Source organism: Bos grunniens, chromosome 22 (assembly GCF_055505025.1).
Source record: "Bos grunniens cultivar Pamir isolate PY7600 chromosome 22, Bosgru_T2T1.0, whole genome shotgun sequence".
Classification (NCBI taxonomy): Eukaryota; Metazoa; Chordata; class Mammalia; order Artiodactyla; family Bovidae; genus Bos; species Bos grunniens.
Window position 1 is genome coordinate 57,311,525 of NC_141186.1, and position 19,596 is coordinate 57,331,120.

Sequence of the window (19,596 nt, forward strand, 5' to 3'; positions counted from 1 at the left end):
AAGAGATACTTAATAGAGGCACTAGGGAAGTGCAACTTAACACCACAGTAAGGCACTCCAGCACTCTTGCCTGGAAAATCCCATGGAGGAGGAGCCTGGTAGGCCACAGTCCATGGGGTTGCAAAGAGCTGGACATGGCTGAGCGACTTTCACTTTCACTTTCTTTGGGCCCCATGGACTACAGCCCATGGAATTCTCCAGGCCAGGATACTGGAGTGGGTAGCCTTTCCCTTCTCCAAGGGATCTTCCCAAGCCAGGGACTGAACCCAGGTCTCACGCATTGCAGGTGGATTCTTTACCAGCTGAGCCACAAGGGAAGCCCATACACTCTGAAAGTGAAAGTGAAGTTGCTCAGTCCTGTCCGACTCTCTGTGACCCTATGGACTGTAGCCTGCCAGGCTCCTCCTCCATCCACGGGATTTTCCAGGCAAGGATACTGTAGCCCACCAGGCTCCTCTGTCCATGGGATTTTCCAGGCAAGAATACTGGAGTGGGTTGTCATTTTTTTTCTCCAGGGGATCTTCCTGACCCAGGGACTGAACTCAGGTCTCCCACATTGCAGTCAGACTCTTAACCCTCTGAGCCACCAGGAAATCCCACTATATATTCTAAAATGGCTAAAACGAAAAAGACATACTGTCAAGTTTTAGCAAGAATAGAACACCTAAGGACTGCTACACATTGCTGGAGGGAGTGTAATATAGTTCTACCACTTTGGAAAGCTATTTGTCAGTCTTCTATAAAGTCAATGTATTCTTACCATCTGACCCAGAAATTTCATTCCTAGATACTCCTCAAGAAAAGTAAAAACAGGAACCGCACAAAGACTTGCAAATGGATGCTTATGGCACTTTCATTTATAATACTCCCAAACTAAAGAGCTCAAATGTCCATCAACAGATGAGTGGATAAGCCATTCAGAACTATGACTCAGAAAGGAGAAAACTACTGGTATATGCAACATGAATGATTTCAAAAACATTATAAAAACCAAAGGAAATCAGATACAAAAGAGTATTCACTATGTGATTCCATTTAGTGGAATTCTAGAGCAGATAAAACAAATCTTTAGTGATAGAAATCAGATCAGGGGTCGCCTATAGCCTGGGGGTGGGTGGATGCTGGTAACAAAGCAGGAATTGACTGTAAAGGACATGAGGGAGCTTTTGGGGTGATAGAAATGTTCTCTACCCTGACTAGGGGAGAGTTACATGAGAGTATACATTTGCCAAATCTCATCAAACTGTGTATCCTTTAAAAATGAGTAGATTTTATTGTGTGTAACTATACTTCAATAAAATTTATTTCTAAATGTTTTCTAAAGATTATAGTAGATTATAGTAACATTCAGTTAATAGTTATATTTAAACAATACAAAGTTTTACTAAACACCAAGGAAATACGAAGTTGAATTAGACATGGTCTTGCCTGGAAAATCCCATGTGCAAAGGAGCCTGGTGGGCTGCAGTCCATGGGGTCGCTAAGAGTCGGGCACGACTGAGCGACTTCACTTTCACTTTTCACTTTCATGCATTGGAGGAGGAAATGGCAACCCACTCCAGCGTTCTTGCCTGGAGAATCCCAGGGACAGAGGAGCCTGGTGGGCTGCTGTCTATGGGGTCGCACAGAGTCAGACACGACTGAAGTGACTTAGCAGCAGCTGCAGCAGCCCTGGGATGTCTTTTAAGATAGATAGGTATATAGATTATTATCGTAGAAAGCAAACTGTGATAACATCCTTTAATGATTTCATAGTACTATTATATAGGGGCAAAACTTAGTTCTAGCTTCCAAAAGCTTACAGAAATAATGCGGATTCAGCTGGTGGGGGCATGAAAGGGGGCGGAATATTCACCATGAAACTACATACAACCATGTAAACAAAGCATCAAACATGTTAGCTCAGATGCTATCAATTGGAAATTTGTGAAGTATATCTATGAAATTCTTACTGAATAGGAAGTTATATAATTTAGGACTTTAGAGGTAAAAATAATAAATAATGAGCCACTGGGTATTATGTATTTTTTTTTTTTTCATCACATTCTTTTATGGAGATGTTGGCATGATGGAATAAGTATGGGCTTTGGAGTAAAACATAATAATAATAAACACTGCTAGCATTTATGAGGGTTTACCAGGTGCCTGGCAGTGTACTAAGCTCTTTGTGTGTTTTATTGAATCTTCATAATAAATTAATCTGTGAAGTAGGTATTATTATTATTACTCATGTATATATAGATAAGGACGCTGAGGATTGTGAAGCTTAAGTAACTTTGCCCCAGTATACACAGCTTACAATTGACAAAATCAGGAAATGAACCCAAGTATACTGATCCTGGCGGAGAAGGCAATGGCACCCCACTCCAGTACTCTTGCCTGGAGAATCCCAGGGACGGGGGAGCCTAGTGGGCTGCCGTCTATGGGGTCACACAGAGTCGAACACGACTGAAGTGACTTAGCAGAAGCAGCAGCATACTGATTCTGGAGCCCAAACTCCCAACCATTTCACTGCCTTAAATTCCAATTCGGTACTTATTAGTTACAAGTCCTCTGGCAAGTAGCATAAGTAAGGTCTTTGAGGGCGAGAATATTTTATGAAGGTCTGTTGTAAAAAGTAAACGAGATGAGTCAAGTTAAACCACTTGGCACAGTATTTGGAAGGAATACAAAAAAATTAGTTTTTCTTTCCTATTTACTTTAGACTTAATTTATAACATGGATAATATAGGACTTTGTGAGGGTCAAATGATGAAATTACATAAAAGTCCTTTGCAAAAAATACAGAGAGAATATAAATTCTGTTATTGTAAAGGAATATAGATGTGAGTAGAAACTTAGCTGTGACTTTTTAAAATTCAGCATGTAAAATTCAAACTCCCAAGACTTCCCTAAGAGAGTAGTTTTCAAACCTGGCTACCAGCAGAATCTTTAGAGGAGTGATTGTAAAAACCAGATTCCTTGATCACATCCTTATCTACAAAGACCTACTGAATTTAAAATCTGTTTATCTAGAATCTAGATCCCAGGTGACTCAGATGATAAAGAATCTGCCTGCAATGCGGGACACCTGGGTTCAATCCCTGGGTTGGGAAGATCCCCTGGAGAAGGAAATGGCAACCCACTCCAGTATTCTTGCCTGGAGAAATCCATGGACAGAGGAGCTTGGCGGGTTATAGTCCATAGGGTCACAAAGAGTCAGACGTGAGTGAAGCAACTCAGCATGCACACACACAACCAACCAAATAAGAAAAGACACAGCAAATATATTTAATGAAGAAATATTGAAAGCCTTTCTCTTAAAATCAGGAACAACACAAGAATATCTGCTATCACATGTCAGCCAACATACTGGAAATCCTAGCTACATAATAAGGCCAGAAAGAAAAAAAAGATGTAAGGATTGGAATAAAAGAAATGAAACTGTCATCATCCACAAATGACATGACTGCACATCCAGAATCCAAAATAATCTACAGACAAAACACTAAATTGCTAGATACTAGATCAGCGTACAATACAAAAATATCCATTGTATTTCCATACACCAGAAATAAAATAGACAACAAAATTTTAAATGATTATTTTAACATGTATTTATAAATACATATTTATAACATGAAAAAAATCAAATATCCAGGAAGAAAAACTAGCAAAATATGTGGAAGAGCCGACACAGAAGAGTCCAAAACTTTACTTAGAGGAATTAGAGAAGACCTAAATAATAGAGGGATATACCACGTTCATGGGTCGGTGGGTTCAGTGTTATTAACATGTCAGTTCTTCAGTAGTTGATACAATTCTAATTAAAAAGAAGGCTTTTTGTGGAAATCGACAAGGTGAAGAATAGTAAGAATAGTTCTGATGAAGACAAATGCTGGAGGGTAAAGCTACTTGATGACAAGGTTCACTATAAAGCTCCAATAATTCAGACAATGTGGTATTTACAAAAGGATATACTGAAATGGCAACCCACTCCAATACTCTTGCCTGGAGAATCCCATGGACAGAGGAGCCTGGTGGGCTACAGTCCACGGGGTCACAAAGAGTCAGACGCGACTGAGTGACTTAACTTTCACTTTCACTTTCATACTGATAAAATATAATAGAGATTTTAGAAACAGACCTCCAGAGATTTATGATAAAATACATAGGAATAAACCTACCTAAGGAGGTAAAAAAAGGAATGCACCTATGTTCATAACAGCACCATTTAGAATAGTCAAGACATGGAGACAACTTCAGTGTTCACTGACAGATGAATGGATAAAGATACATACATACCCATCACATACACTGTATGTACAATGGAATACTGCTGCTGCTGCTGCTGCTAAGTCGCTTCAGTCGTGTCTGACTCTGTGTGACCCCATAGACGGCAGCCCACCAGGCTCGCCCGTCCCTGGGATTCTCCAGGCAAGAACACTGGAGTGGGTTGCCATTTCCTTCTCCAATGCATGAAAGTGAGAAGTGAAAGTGAAGTTGCTCAGTCGTGTCTGACTCTTAGTGACCCCATGGATTGCAGCCCACTAGGCTCCTCCATCCATGGGATTCACCAGGCAAGAGTACTGGAGTGGGGTGCCATTGCCTTCTCCGACAATGGAATATTACTCAGCCATAAACAAAATGAAATAATGCAGTTTGCAGCAACATGGATTGAACTAGAGATTATTATACATGAGCAAAGTAACTCAGAAAGAGAAAGACATTGAATACCATATGATATCACTTACATGTGGAATCTAAAATATTATACAAATCAGCACATCTTTGAAACAAAAACAGACTCATAGACATACAGAACAGACTTGTACTTGCCGAAGGGGAGCAGGTGGGTAGAGGAGGGAAGGGTTAGGAGATTGGGATTCAGTTCAGTTCAGTTCAGTTCAGTTGCTCAGTCATGTCCGACTCTTTTCGACCCCATGAATCACAGCACGCCAGGCCTCCCTGTCCATCACCAACTCCTGGAGTTCACCCAAACTCATGTCCATCAAGTTGGTGATGCCATCCAGCCATCTCATCCTCTGTCGTCCCCTTCTCCTCCTGCCCCCAATCTCTCCCAGCATCAGAGTCTTTTCCAATGAGTCAACTCTTCACATGAGGTGGCCAAAGTGTTGGAGTTTCAGCTTTAGCATCATTCCTTCCAAAGAACACCCAGGATTGATCTCCTTTAGAATGGACTGGTTGGATCTCCTTGCAGTCCAAGGGACTCTCAAGAGTCTTCAACACCACAGTTCAAAAGCATCAATTCTTTGGCGCTCAGCTGTCTTCACAGTCCAACTTTTACATCCATACATGACCACTGGAAAAACCTTGACTAGCCTTGACTAGACAGACCTTTGTTGGCAAAGTAATGTCTCTGCTTTTGAATATGCTATCTAGGTTGGTCATAACTTTCCTTCCAAGGAGTAAGCGTCTTTTAATTTCATGGCTGCAGTCACCATCTGCAGTGATTTTGGAGCCCCAAAAAATAAAGTCTGACACTGTTTCCACTGTTTCCCCATCTATTTGCCATGAAGTGATGGGACCGGATGCCATGATCTTCGTTTTCTGAATGTTGAGCTTTAAGCCAACTTTTTCACTCTCCTCTTTCACTTTCATCAAGAGGCTGTTTAGTTCCTCTTCACTTTCTGCCATAAGGGTGGTGTCCTCTGCATATCTGAGGTGATTGATATTTCTCCCGACAATCTTGATTCCAGCTTGTGCTTCTTCCAGCCCAGCGTTTCTCATGATGTACTCTACATAGAAGTTAAATAAGCAGGGTGACAATATACAGCCTTGACGTACTCCTTTTCCTATTTGGAACCAGTCTGTTGTTCCATGTCCAGTTCTAATTGTTGCTTGCTGACCGCAGAGGCAAATATTATATATATGATGGATAAACACCAAGGTCCTACTGTATAGCACAGGGAACTATATTCAATATCTTGTGAAAAATTATAATGGAAAAGAATATGAAAAATAATACATATATTATAGTATATACAGAACTGAGTCACTACTGTACTGAGGAAATTAATACAACATTGTAAGTCAACCATAAAATAATTAAAAAATTATTATTTTTAATACAATAAAAAAAGAGAAGGGATGCAATTTAAAACAGGGTGGTCAGGGAAGGCCTGCCTGGCTTAGAGGGACAATGTATGCTACACAGTGGGACGTCTTCTATCATAGAGATGTCACTTCTCCCACAAATATTTGGCAAATTCAAGGCCTTCTCAATCACAACATCAAAAGACTTTTTAATGGAACCTGACATTTGGCCCTAAGTTTCATATTGAGCAGGAAAAAAATGCAAGAAAAAAAACAGTCAAGATGACTTTGAAAAGGAAAAAAAGACTGGGATTTTCCTAACACCATCAAAACGTATTGTAAAGTTAATGTAATTAAAATGATGTGGCACTGGACTACAAATTTAAAAACAGACTAATGGAATAAAACAAAGAGTAAACAGAAACATGCCGTGTTAAAAGTGTGTGTGTTGGGGTGGTGGGGCAGCGGGGAGACACCATCTCCTGCTTCTTAACTAAGCTCTCTAAATATTTGTAGTTTTCCATCAAGTCTCTTGGATTTTTCCCCAAAGAGATAATTTTATGCTTCTTTTCCAATTGTTACTCCTTTGGTTGGTTTCTCTTTTCTAACAGCACTGACTAACACACCAATACCAGGTTAAACAATAATGGTGACTGTATTCACTCTTGTCTTAAACCCAATTTTATTGGGTGTGCCCTTGATGTTTGTCATTAAATAAGAGTCAGACATGACTGAGCGACTAAGTACACACACCACGTTAGGCTCCCTGGTGGCTCAGATGGTAACGAGCACTTCGGCAACACAGGAAGCCTGGGTTTGATCCTTGGGCTGGGAAGATCCCCTGGAGAAGGGAATGGCTACCCAGTCCCGTATTTTTACCTGGAGAATCCCATGGACAGAGGAACCTGGAAGGAGATACAGTCCATGGGGTCGCAGAGAGTCGGATGTGACTAAGCATATGTTAAATAAGATGGTCGCCTAAAGACTGGGCTATCTCTAGTCTATCTCCCTCTCTGTCTATATCTGTTTGTACTTTGCCAGTCTCGTACATTGCTCCATGCCGGGTTGGTGATAGGTGAGTTTGGGCTAGATACCCTCTGAAATCCTTTCCAATTTCAAGATTTAATTATTCTACATATACATCGAAATTAGATTTTAAAATTCTGGTTTTTAAGTGGATGTTTCTCTCTGAAAGATTTTTATGGCTCTCAAGAAGAAAGCAAATGTCCTGGTTCTGTGCCCCATATTTAGACTGAATGCCAGCAAGTAGAAAGATTTTTTTTTTTTTGGATGTGGACCAACTGTAAAGTCTTTATTGAATTTGTTACAACATTGCTTGTACTTTATGTTTTGGTTGTTTGGCTGTGAGGCATGTGAAATCTTAGCTCCCTGATCAGGGATTGAACCCTCATCTCCTGCATTGGAAGTGAAGTCTGAACCACAGGTACACCAGGGAAGTCTCCAGAAAAATTCTTGATGGAGGTGAGTTTAGAATAAAGTGGAAGCAGCAAAAGTGCAGGGAATGGAATACAGTTCTGTTACCACCCAGAGCCCCCTGCTTTCAGGGCCACCACCCAGTGTCACTTCATCCCACTCAAGGGACTTCACCTTTTGATCTGTTGGGGACAGAAACTGCACATACGGTTAATCTCCAGCTATGGGAATTATGCAACAGGGACCCAACTGACTCCCATTCACACACAGACAACCCGAAACCACCCTATGCCAGCACCCTATTGCTACCTTACCATAACCAATCATTTGTGTTTGGAAGAACACCGCCACTGTCAGCATAATTCAGAAGCAGAGAGATTGATTGCTAGGTTTTGTGTTGTGTTTCAGAGTTCTGTCTCACGGCCTGAGCTCTATGTTCTGAGGGTTCACCAAGTGTTTTGTTAGAACATTGCTTTGTTTTGTGCTCAGTATATAAAGTCTCCCAGCCAGCGCCTTGCTGGCATTTTACTCATGCTGGGATACCTCTACCAAAATCCAACTTTGATTCTTTGTTTCTTCCCAGTTTGGTTTCTAGCAGCCACACCCTTTCTCACAGTAGAGTGTGGAATCCTATGCTCACTTGAATATTGTATTTAAATACAGTATATTTTAAAAGAAATTACTTCCTTTCATATAGAGTTCTGCCTTTCTCTCCACCTTTCTCTCTCATGAGCCTGGGCTTTGAGGGTTTGTTTGTTAGGTATTAGGTGTTTGGAAGACGGTAACACCTGACTCAGGTGGAATGGGAACTCTGGCTTAGCCCTCCAGTGGTATATCAGGAAGCTCTGGACAACCACCAGTAGGAAGTCCAGCTTCCCGTTTGTGCTTATCCACGATCACTCGTCACATATAGTACTTCTTCTCCTCAGTTCATTCGGACGTGGAACCTGATATGAGGAACCCCTCTTCCGACAGTGCCACCTCTAATGTGGCACAATAAACCAATGTTTATTGGTTGTTTAAGAAGCTCCCTTTCATGGAGGCAAAGAGACACATGTTTTGTGATCCTAGGAGACTTCATCTATTAAAGCCTTGGACTTCAAAACAGAAGATAGAGGCCTGAGACGGCCACAGTGGCGAAACGGCAATATGAAACACGTTTTTAATACTCTCTGCGCTTGGTTTTTGCAACCTTTCATGAGACTGATCCTGTCACTTAGGGTAAATGTTTTAATTAAAATGCTATTTCAAACAGCCAGCAGCCCCGAGGCTTAAAGCAATTGTGAGGAATAAAGATGCTGCCAAAGAGCCCAACCCCATTTTCCAAGGAACGCTCTGTAGGACTCCTGCCTGCCTCCCCTGGGCTGCAGAAAGCTGGATTTGACCCAGAGGTTGACACTGCATCTCTACCCTGTTACTCTAAGTGCTTTGACCCACATGCATACTGACTGTTGCTTGAAGGATCCTGTCCTGGGTATCCCAGGGAGATCTTGATATCAGCAGCTTCTACTTCTGTATTTTGATGATGGCTATAATATACCCTTAGCTCAGATTCCACTAAACAGGAAGTCTAAACTCTTATATGTGAAGACAGGCTGGGTGAACAATCATCAGAGATGTTGTAAACTGAGTAGCAGGGTTGACCTAGACCAGTGATAAACTGTTTTTTATTAGACTGGGTGTCCCACGGGAGGAATTCAGAGATCACTCTGGGGTAATAATAATTGGGAATAACAACTAATAAATAATAATTGGGAAACAGTAATACAAAACATAGTCCTCTCTGTTCATGATAACCATTCACTCAGCAAGATTTTAGGATTATCTACAGAGGAAAAGGGGGCAACAGAGGATGAGACAGTTGGATGGCATCACTGGCATCACTGACTCAATGGACATGAGTTTGAGCAAACTCTGGGAGATAGTGAAAGAACAGAAGCCTGGCATGCTGCAGTCCATGGGGTCACAAAGAGTTGGACACAACTTAGTGGCTAAACAACAACATGTGGTCTACTTACAAATGCAAAATAAAATTTTTAAAAAGAAACAAGAAAGAAAAGACAAGAAACCAAGTCCCTTTCAGATATAATGATGTTCTTTGAAATGGCAGTTTTAGGAAAAAGGATCTTACTGGGTGTGTCCTCAATTAATTTATGAACTTAGCTTAGGGCCAACTAGCTTCAGAAGTCCAAAGATGAGACACCAATCCTTGATAAATCTCTGCCCTACATCCTTGTCTTGAGACAAGCAATGGACCTATTTCTTTACCTTAGAACAGTAAAATAGATCCCAGTAGAACAAATGTGGAAGAGAAACTGAAATCTTTAAACCATTCAACGTGAGGGAATCTTCTAGAAATTTCCTAAGGAAAAATCATGTTTCACTCACATGTACTCAGTCTACTCAGAAGTTACAACTCTAAAAATAGATACCAAGTCCAGCTCAGGAGGCCACTCTGAAATCCTTACATTGGTAATTCTTTTAGCCCACAATACATGGGGCTTCCTGAGAGTCTAGAGTCCCTCTGCCTGAATTCACGTGCTTCCTGCAGTCTGACCTGAGTGCTGGGAGGCCAGTGTTTCCACATTGTAGCTTTACTGAGTGGGCTCAGGCTGACGCCTCCATGGCCCTGAGAGTCTTCTTGTCCACGAAAGCTTCACCTTCAACTACCTGCAGCACCTGATCTCTTCTGGAGGAATCTGTGAGGTGTCTCTTATCATGCATGAAAGCCTTTGGAAATTACCAACAGTGAGGGTCTGAACGGTAAGTAATGACTTCTCTCAGAATCCTTTTTCTAACCCACCACTTAGCTGAATCCCCATGTACTTAATTAGTTAACCATTTACAACTATCTATCCAACATCTATCTTCCCCCTTAAGCTGTAAGCTCCATGATGGCAAAGCCTTTATCTGTTTTATTCATTTCTATGTTCCCAGGACCTTGCAGAATACCAGGCATACAGTAGATGATCGGTATATGTTTGTTGATTGACTGACTGATGTTAGACTAATTGCTTCATATCTTAGGGCTTTAAGTTTTTTATCTATAAAATGAGGGGATAAGTTAAATCATCTCAAAATCCATACCAGGTGGAACTAATTTGTATCACGATTTGTGAAGGGCACTGATGTTTCCTACCTACTGTGGAATGCATTAAAAATGTGAGATGCATGGTTGTATGCATAGAAGGATGGATAGGAATGGGACAAAGTAAGTGTAATACAAAGTTAATGGTAGATAAGGTAGTGAATATAAGGATATTCAGTTACTACACAGTTACTTCAACTTTCTGTGTAGTTCAAGATTTTCAAACTAAAATGTTGGGGGGGAAAATGTGGTGTTCAGAACAGCCTAAAGCAAGTTTTTTGGTAGAAAAAAAAAAAAGGCAAGTAATTCAATATAAAAGTCATCAAAATTAGAAATAGAACAAAGAGACAAAATAGATGTATACATTTTAATAGAATTGTGTGAACTTGCAAAAATTTTATGTAAGTAGTAGAGGCAATACATGTGTGGTAAGAGTTTAGAGGAGAGAGCAACCTTGAGGGACACCAAGTTGGGCCACAAGTGCTTCAAGGAGTAGCTGATATTCCAGCTGGGCTTTGAAGGATATACACAATTTGGATGGGTAATGAGTTTAAGGACAGGAATTTTGTGTATATTTTGGGTCACATCTTGCAGCATATGGGACCTTAGTTCGTAGGCCAGGGATCAAACCCTCACCCCCTGCAGTGGAAGTATGAAATCTTAGCCATTGGACTGCCAGGGAAGTCCCAGGAACAGAATTTTTAAGGGGCTGAGGACAGCTGAAAATGATAAAGTGAGCATATGTGTGGAGCAAGAAAACAAGCAAGAACAGGGAATCAGCTACAACTAAACAGGGAAAGGTAAGGTTGAAAAGTAATGCTGATGATAAATAATATGATTAGGATCTTCCTTATATATCAGTATTTGAGGTACCTGCACAGAGCACTCTCCAGGTATTTATCTCACTTAATCCTCTCAACAAACATGAGGTGTTACAACTAAAATAGTTTCTAGTAAGGAAACTAAGGTTTAGAGAAGTATATAGTCATTTGCCCAAGGTCACACAGCAAGCAAGCAGCGGAACCAGGTTTGACCCCAAAGTCTGACCCCAAAGTCCAAACCCCTGACCACTAGACATACTGCCTCCCTGGAAAAAGTGAGGCTAGACTCTAGGGGCCCTTATACCCCAAAGTAAGGAATTTAGGCTCTCCTCCCTAAGCCTGGAGATCCACTGAAAGATTTTTTGGTGATCAGAGACTTTTATAAAGAAAATTGGCATAAATAGGCAAGAGATGGAAGCTAGGAAACCCAATTAGGGAGCTGTCACAATAAGGTGTGAATAAAATAGCTGTGGGGACAGAATAAAGGAATAGTCTTTAAGCAGAAATAGTCTACTGACTTTTCCTAATATTGAAATATATTGAGAAAAATCACTGTTTTGGTATTAAATATTCAAATTAAAAGTATCATTAGATCCCAAGCATTGCATTGTATAAGCCTAGTGAGGCTCCAAGGACAAATAAATACACATTTATTTATTTATTGTCATTCCAGTCCACTTGCCAAACCGCTCAGGCCTCAGGGAGAGTTTGAGGGTCTTCAGCATGTTGGCAGGTCAGGCTTGTGTGAACTCCCATAGGGCTCCTTTGGGTCCAGTCTTGCAATTCTCTGTCACTAGTGATGAGCTCCAGAGTGGATTCAAGAGGTCCAAACCCAACCTTCCCATCAGTAATCTGATAGAGCTAATCTCCCTTCCCCTAGAACTGGATCTAGAGCAGTTAGGGTTTGTTAGGCTGTCACTGATCATCATCCCTGATCCACTGGGATGGCTGTGGCTTTCTGCTGGGAGCTGCCCTGAGGAGTCAGCTGGAGGGTGGGGATTCTTATCAAAAGAGATGTGTTCGGATATGGAGGTGGACGAAAATTCCCAGAGAGGTGGTGTTCCCTGGGGGACATTCATTTACATGTGGGGCGGCGTCCCTGAAACAGTTGTCTGGTGTTCCCTCCTCCCCTCTCTCTCCAGTTATTTCCCCGATAAAGTGACACGCTGGGGCGTACAGACCATGAAACAGGAGAAAAGACTCCTGAAAATATAGACCAGTGGACAAGCATAAATGTGCTTCCGTGTGTGTGTGTGCGCGTGAGACTACACCACTACCAAGATGGAAAGCAAGTTCTCAGACAGTGAGAGGGTGTTGAAGAAGAGAAGGGTCTACCAGAGAGAAGGAAGAATTGCATGATTTCCCCACATGTTTACAAACAACAGGCTTTGAAGTCCAGGGAGATGTGTAGGAGGAAGAGCAATATTAGAGCCGGATACCAAAGCTCAGACACTCGGAAGTCACTTATAATGAGGAATAGGCTCAGGGGGCTGTTGTGAAAAATTGAACAAGTTGAGAGATGAATCGGTGCTTTATAAACTGTAAAGTGCCTTTAAAGTCCAAGGTGCTAAATAAACTGCAAAATATTACACAGATGTAAGGGAGAATGATCACAGTTATTTGAGGAGGAAAACATTATTCTGAGTGTAGTCTGTGACCTGAGAATTAGACAGTAAGAAGACTATTTTAAACAAACAACAGAATTTGCCTGTTGAAATGTATCTTCTTTCAGAATCTTATCGATCTTATACTCTTGATGGGTCTTGACATTTATTTCAAAGAGAAACTACTCAAAACCTACAGGACTCCTTCTCTGGGATTCATCTCCTTTGAAACCAGTTTACAAGCCACACAAAAAAATGATCTCACTAATTTATAGTCACCTTGTGTTTTGAACCTTACATGTTATCTAGCTTAATCATGAGAGTTGAGTACAAAAGAACTTTAAGTGTTTTTTTTAAATAAAAATTCTTAATCATTTTGGGGGTGTGTTGAGGACCTGCCAAAGTGCCCAATGCACAGAACAGTTGGCGTGGGAATTTCTAGGTTCCGAGGCAAAGAACTCTGGATCTTCCAAGAGTTACAGAAGTTCCAGTTTGAGGGCTCCAGTGATTGTTGTTGTCATTCAGTTGCTAGCTAAATCGTGTCCAACTCTTTGAGACCCCGTGGACTGCAGCACGCCAGGCTCCCCTGTCCTTCACTGTCTCCTGGAGTTTGCTCAGACTCGTGTCCATTGAGTTGGCGATGTTCTCTGAGGGTTACAGATCTGAGGGCAATTACTTTCTGAGCATAAGCAGCAGGTTTGTTGGAACAAATGTTCAGCCTCCCCAAAGGAGCTGGTTGAGGGAAACCACACCGCTGCAGGGAGGATCATATGGTATGAGTGTTTAAAAATTAGTCCACTAGAGTCAGAGGGGGTCTGTGCAGTCATTTCTGTAGCTGCAGTGGTTTCTGGCCTGTGTGTGTGTTTGTGTTCGTTGCTAGTGGGATGTTTAGGTGGCAGCTTTTGCGTCCCCAGGTGTCTACCCTCAACTCAATTTCACCAACTCAACATGGAAGAGCCATAGCCCTAGGAAAAGGCATCGGATGGGCTGACAGTGCTCTTTATGTCCAACTGGTTACAGGAGAGGAAGAAAGGCATGACTGCTGTTTGTGTAGCTGTTCTCAAAGGAGTCCTGGCCAAGGGGGTGGGGGGGTTGGAGCTGATGCTGCTCTTCTCTGTGTGAGATGGAGGGGATATCTTATGATTCTCTCACATGCTGACCAGTGTTAGAAACAGACTTTAGGTGAACTCCCTCATTTAACTCTTAACCTCTTCAGAAAGATAGTATTATTCTCATAGATCAGGAAACCAAGGCACGGAAAAGCTGCCACAAAGTCAATTAGCTAACAACTAGCCAAGCAAGGATTTAAGTGAAAGTGAAGTCACTCAGTCATGTCTGACTCTTTGCGACCCCATGGACTGTAGCCTACCAGGCTTCTCTTCTCTGTCCATGGGATTCTCCAGGCAAGAATACTGGAGTGGGTTACCATTTCCTTCTCCAGGGGATCTTCCTGACCCAGGGATCGAACCCGAGTCTCCTGCATTGGAGGCAGACTCTTTAACCTCTGAGCTACCGGGGACCAAGATTTAAACTCAGATGTAAATTGAGAACTCCTTCCACTGCCCAACACTGACCCTTCCATTTCTTCCCAGCCCCTGGGAAACGCTCCTGGCAGCTGCACCCTCGCTAGAAGCCCCTGGAAGTGAAAGAGACTCACTTATCTCACCAAGGACAGTGTCCCGAGCGGCCAGCCCATCGGACATCTGGGACTCAGCCTCACTTGCTTCTATTACTAACTTCCTTCCTGACCTCACCAAGCTCCATAAGTTGTCTGTGTTTTCTCACCTGTAAAATGAAGAGGATAGAACTAGATGAAATTTGCCACTGAAAACCTCAGTGCCTGAATTCTGCGCGCTCCCCCTATTCCCAGCGGCCGGCAGGCCTCCCAACCCTGTGGGTTGCTCACGGCTCCCTCTGGGTGCCACCTTCTCTGACTGCCTGGCTAGAAGGAAGCTCCACTCCAACCGCATGTATGGCTGTTGTCCATGTTACACTCCCTTGGCTCATCTTTCCCACTTCCCTTCCATATTTTATCTGAATTCCTCAAACCTTTTTGTTATCTCCTATATAGTTCTCCAGTGTAAGAATAAACCAATTTATGTTTTAATTCCTCCACAGCAGACAGTTGGTTGTTTCCATTTTTCACTAACAGTGCTGACACTAATATTCTTTAGGTTGCCTCCTTGACTACATGTGCAAGAGATTTTCTAGAATGAGTGTCCAGAAATGGAATTGCTGAGCCAGGGGGTTTATGTATTAGGTCTTGCCAAATGGTTCCCCAAAGTGCTGGTGCCAACATACATTCCCACTTGCAACATGCTTGTTCCTCACATCCTCACCAATCCTCTCAAGCTTAACAGTCTTCCAAACTAACATTCTGGCTGCATTAGCCTCATGGCACTTAGTGTTCCCCACTTTATATTTGTTTATATGCTACCTCCCCTCCTGGGCTATAACTTTTGTGAGGGCAGAAGCCTTGCTTAACTCAAAGAATGCATTGAGCTTAGTAAGGACGCAATAAAGTGTTGTGAACAAATAAACGATGAGAACTGAATTTGTCTTGACCCAAGGAGGTGGAGATTCCATGAGGGGAGGGATGAAGCACCTACCGCTGTTCATCTGGGGTGAAGATGTGGGTAGGGAATCCCCATCAGCTGCGGCGGAGGTGGCACAGTGGTCAGAGCTGGCTGATAAACCAAAGGTTTCAACATCTATGGAGGACTGTCTCCGACCTTTGGAGATGCAAGCTCTAGATAACTTTTTATCATGGTATTCATCAAATATTTACTGATTGCTGAAAGTAGCAAATTTCCCAGTCTCTGGGTTTGTCTTTTTATAAATCAAGACTGCTGTTTCTGAATGGAACTCCCCCACCTCTGGCCCTACCCCATTACCAAGGGCTGGATAGGATCCCTGTGTCCTTTGGACTAGGAAGCTGTGTGACCTCTGGTAAATGCCTCCCCTTTCTGACACCCCAGCAGTTCCAGGCTGACTCATCTTCTAAATAAGCCACTTGCGGCTTTTGCTCTGACATCACATGTGGAAGAATGAGTAATTTTTTAAGAACCAGAGTTATATTTGATCAGAATAAGGTGCATTGTGTATGTTACTCATGGTTCTAGGACAAGGGGTCAACACTGGTAACAAGTACCCTAACCTTCTCCCACCCCTCCTTTCCCTGGGGCCAAGGGACACAGAGAAGGCAAAGGAAGGAGGTAGGTATGGATGTGAAGAATTTTTGTGTATATTTATAATTTTGTTCTCACATTCTGTACAGTTCAATAAAACCGTACCTTGCTGCTTCTGCTAGATTAAATAAAAATAATGTCACAAAGTAAGCAAGGCCATGGGGCTCTGCTCCTTGGGTTCAAAGCCCAGCTCCACCACAGACCAGCTGGATGACTTTGGGCAAGTTATTGACTCTTGATTTGCTTCCATTTCCTCATCTGTAAAACAATAGCGTCTATCACATTGCAAGGAACAAATGAATTGATATATGTTGAGTGCTTAGGATTGTGCCCAGAACTTAGCAGCCACTGTGGATATATTAGTAAATATTTCCTTGAATCCGTCACAGTGTTTAGGCTCAAAAGAAATGCTCAATAAATGCTTTTTAATGAAACAAATTCATTCTATTAAAACACATTTGGAACAGGGGATGGGGATAGAAGTGACAGCAAGTGGGAGATTCTTGGTTGGAAGTGGAAGCAACCATGAAGATCAATTCCCTTGAGTTCAGGTATTACCCTCCCACCCTCCTTTTGTTTTGTTGGCTGTTTGTGCCCGGGTTATGTGCATTGTGGTGGGAGAAGGGTTGTCCCCCAGATGTCACTCAGTGGAGGTTCTACTTGCTGTTTTTTAAGTGTAAAAAGTTGGCAGAAGGACAACTTGGACAGAGTTGGACAGAGTCAGGGATAAGACTCTGAACCTTCCTCTGCAGGAGGTGCAGGTTCAATCCCTGGTCAAGGAACTAAGATCCCACATGTAGTGTGGCACGGCCAAAAAAAAAAATTTTTTTTTAATTAAATACACAAATGTGCATGTTAGTCAATCAGCTGTGACCCCATGGACTATAGCCCATCAGGCTCCTCTGTCCCCATGGGATTTCCCAGGCAAGAATACTGAAGTAGCCATTTCCATCTCCAGGGGATCTTCCCCACGCAGGGATCGAACCCGGGTCTCCTGCGTTGCGGGCAGATTCTTTACTGTCTGAGTCGCCAGGGAAGGAAGCCCCAGGAAACAAACAGATTTAAAAAAAGAAAGAAGAAGAGGCAGTTTTAGATCCTCAAACCCTGGGAGCCTCGGCTTAGTTCGGAGGGAGACCCAGGCACCAGAGGACTTCATTCTTAGACCTCTGAGCACCTACTGTTTGTGAGGAGTTAGCAAGACCGCACATCAGGATGGGTATTATCTGGTTGAGTGGTTGGTGGGGTGGGCATCGTGTACAGGACATTATTTAGGTAAGATGTTAGTATCAGGGCAGACTCAGTGTGCATCCTCACGGCGCTTGTGGTCGGGGGAACACACTCCTGAGCACCCAAGAGTCATGAGGAAGCCAGACTGAAATCCCTCCAGCGCAGACTTCTTCAGGATGCTGGGGGCTTGGGGACCCCACTCACCAGAGCAGGTCTGTCCTGCCTCATTGGCACCTCCATGTGGGTTGGAGCTGAGGAAATGGATGGACCTGACAAGTGGCTCGGACTGGCCGCTACTGAAGGAAGGGTGCCATGCTTATTATTAAGGGAAAGGCTCTACATCCCGTACAACTGGTGGAATGGCTGAGTTACTGAAGGAGGTCCAGCCATCCTGGAGGAAAAGGTTTGCCCAGGCGATGTCGGGAAGTGCGGCCTAGGGAGCGTCTGAGGGACAGTCATGTTCTCAACCACGTGCAGAGACAGTCACATACACACCGACAGCTTCACCCTTTCTCTGCCCTCCACTCGTGCACACTCGCGCGCAGGCGTCACCAACATCTCAGTCAACAGGGCGGCCTAGGGAAGACCTCACGGCTGAATCAAATGCTGGTGAATGCTGCTGCTTTTATTACACCAAAAGTCTTAACATTTATTTGGAGAGGAACACAAAACTTGGCGTACTGGCATGCATTCTCTACAGCACGGCTTCAGAGGAGCTCAAGACCACCACGGTCCGCTCAGGAGGACTGCGCGGAAGGGGATGGTGATCGGGGGGTGGGGTTGGGGAAGGGGGGACCACAGGTCCTTGATCGCTGGAGTCAGCAGACCACAGGCGCTTCACCACCACAGAAGTCGAGGAACCACGTGTGTTGGGAAGGGGTGTTTCCAACAGCTAAATAGGTGTGACAAGGGATCCGGGTGTGAGTGAGTCCCTAACAGGTACAGCCTAGAATATTTGGGGGAGGGCAAGAATATTCTCCTCCCCAAATGGGCAGCACTGACTACAGTGGGAGGGGGGCATGCTTAGCACTGCATCTGAGCTCGGTGAAGCAAGCAGTTGTCCTCGGTGAAGGGCACCCTGGTTTCACAAGGGAGAGTAAGACATGATGGCGCTATCACAGTAAGGCCACTAAAGTCACAGCAGACGGGGACCTCAGACGAAACTCTCACGACTATGGGAAAGGGGGCTCGACCCTCTCTGACGCCAGGTGCCCCTTGCTGATTAGGCACCTTGCCCTGAGACCGTCACCTGGTTCCTTTGCTGGGCTGTACCACACCACTGAGCACAACGGAGCGGAGGAAGGGGCCACACACGTCAAGGGCACGGGACATCACCACCCAGTGTGGCGGCCGGTTGCTGGCAAGTGTCTCAGACGCCTTTCCCAGTTGGGCCGGGGGCCCCCTGTGTGTCTGCAGAGCTAATCTGAAAAGAGGCTGGCAAAGGACTTCCTCAAGCTCCGGATGGTCTCTGCTTTGGCTTCATCTTCACTGGCTGAAGAGCGCAAGAAGGAAGATTCAGAGAAGCTGAAGGCATTGGTCAGGGACTGCGACTTGCTTGAAGAAGATAAAAACCAGAGAGAATGTGAGATGGTGGTGTTCCAGGAGAGGAAGGGAGGGAAGGTGACACGGGGATACAACAATGGGAGCGCACACTCCCGCCCCAGGGAGACCGGGAGCCAGAGGAGAGAGCCAGCGTGGGGAGGGCTCCCAGCCCTGGGAGGCCCCACCTTCTCTTCCCCTGCAGCGCTGCTGGAGCAGGAAAGGACGGGGCCGCGGGGGAGACAGGGAGAAGAGAGGGGCTTGAGGCTCTTTCTTTTCCTTAATGCTAAAGCACCAACTGGGTGGGTACCAATCCAGGAACCCCACACCCTCGCCCGCTCTCGGATGAAATGCAGGAATGGGGGTCAGTGGGCTCATGTGCTCCCTCTCCCACCAACCGTCCGGGAGCGGGAGCGAGTGGAGCCGGTGTTGGAAGACCTGGATCAAAGTCTTGGTTCCAGCCCTCACTCACTCTTGACCTTGGGAAGCCACGTGCCTCTCTCGGAGTCTTGTTTGCTTTCTTAATTGTGTTCTATTGATGTCTGATAAAATGATCTCTAGGCCTTTTCAGCTGTTTCTAGTTTGCTTTTCTTTCTCTGATTCCTAAAGAACTTCCGGACTTGGCACAAACTCTAACGCCTCCATGGACCACCCTTCAA

The 19,596-nt window shown here is 43.9% G+C and overlaps 1 protein-coding gene across 4 annotated transcripts in view; it reads right to left on the reverse strand.

Moving 5' to 3' along the window:
- Positions 1-18,002: 18,002 nt before the first annotated feature.
- Positions 18,003-19,596, reverse strand: part of SYN2 (synapsin II) — a 158,311-nt gene continuing 156,717 nt past the window's right edge. For all 4 annotated transcript variants that reach the window (XM_086368727.1, XM_086368730.1, XM_086368729.1 and 1 more), the window contains one exon: positions 18,003-18,952. In XM_086368727.1, coding sequence (XP_086224853.1) covers positions 18,817-18,952 — 136 coding nt within the window. In that variant the 3' untranslated portion in view covers positions 18,003-18,816. The remainder of the gene's footprint in view (positions 18,953-19,596) is intronic.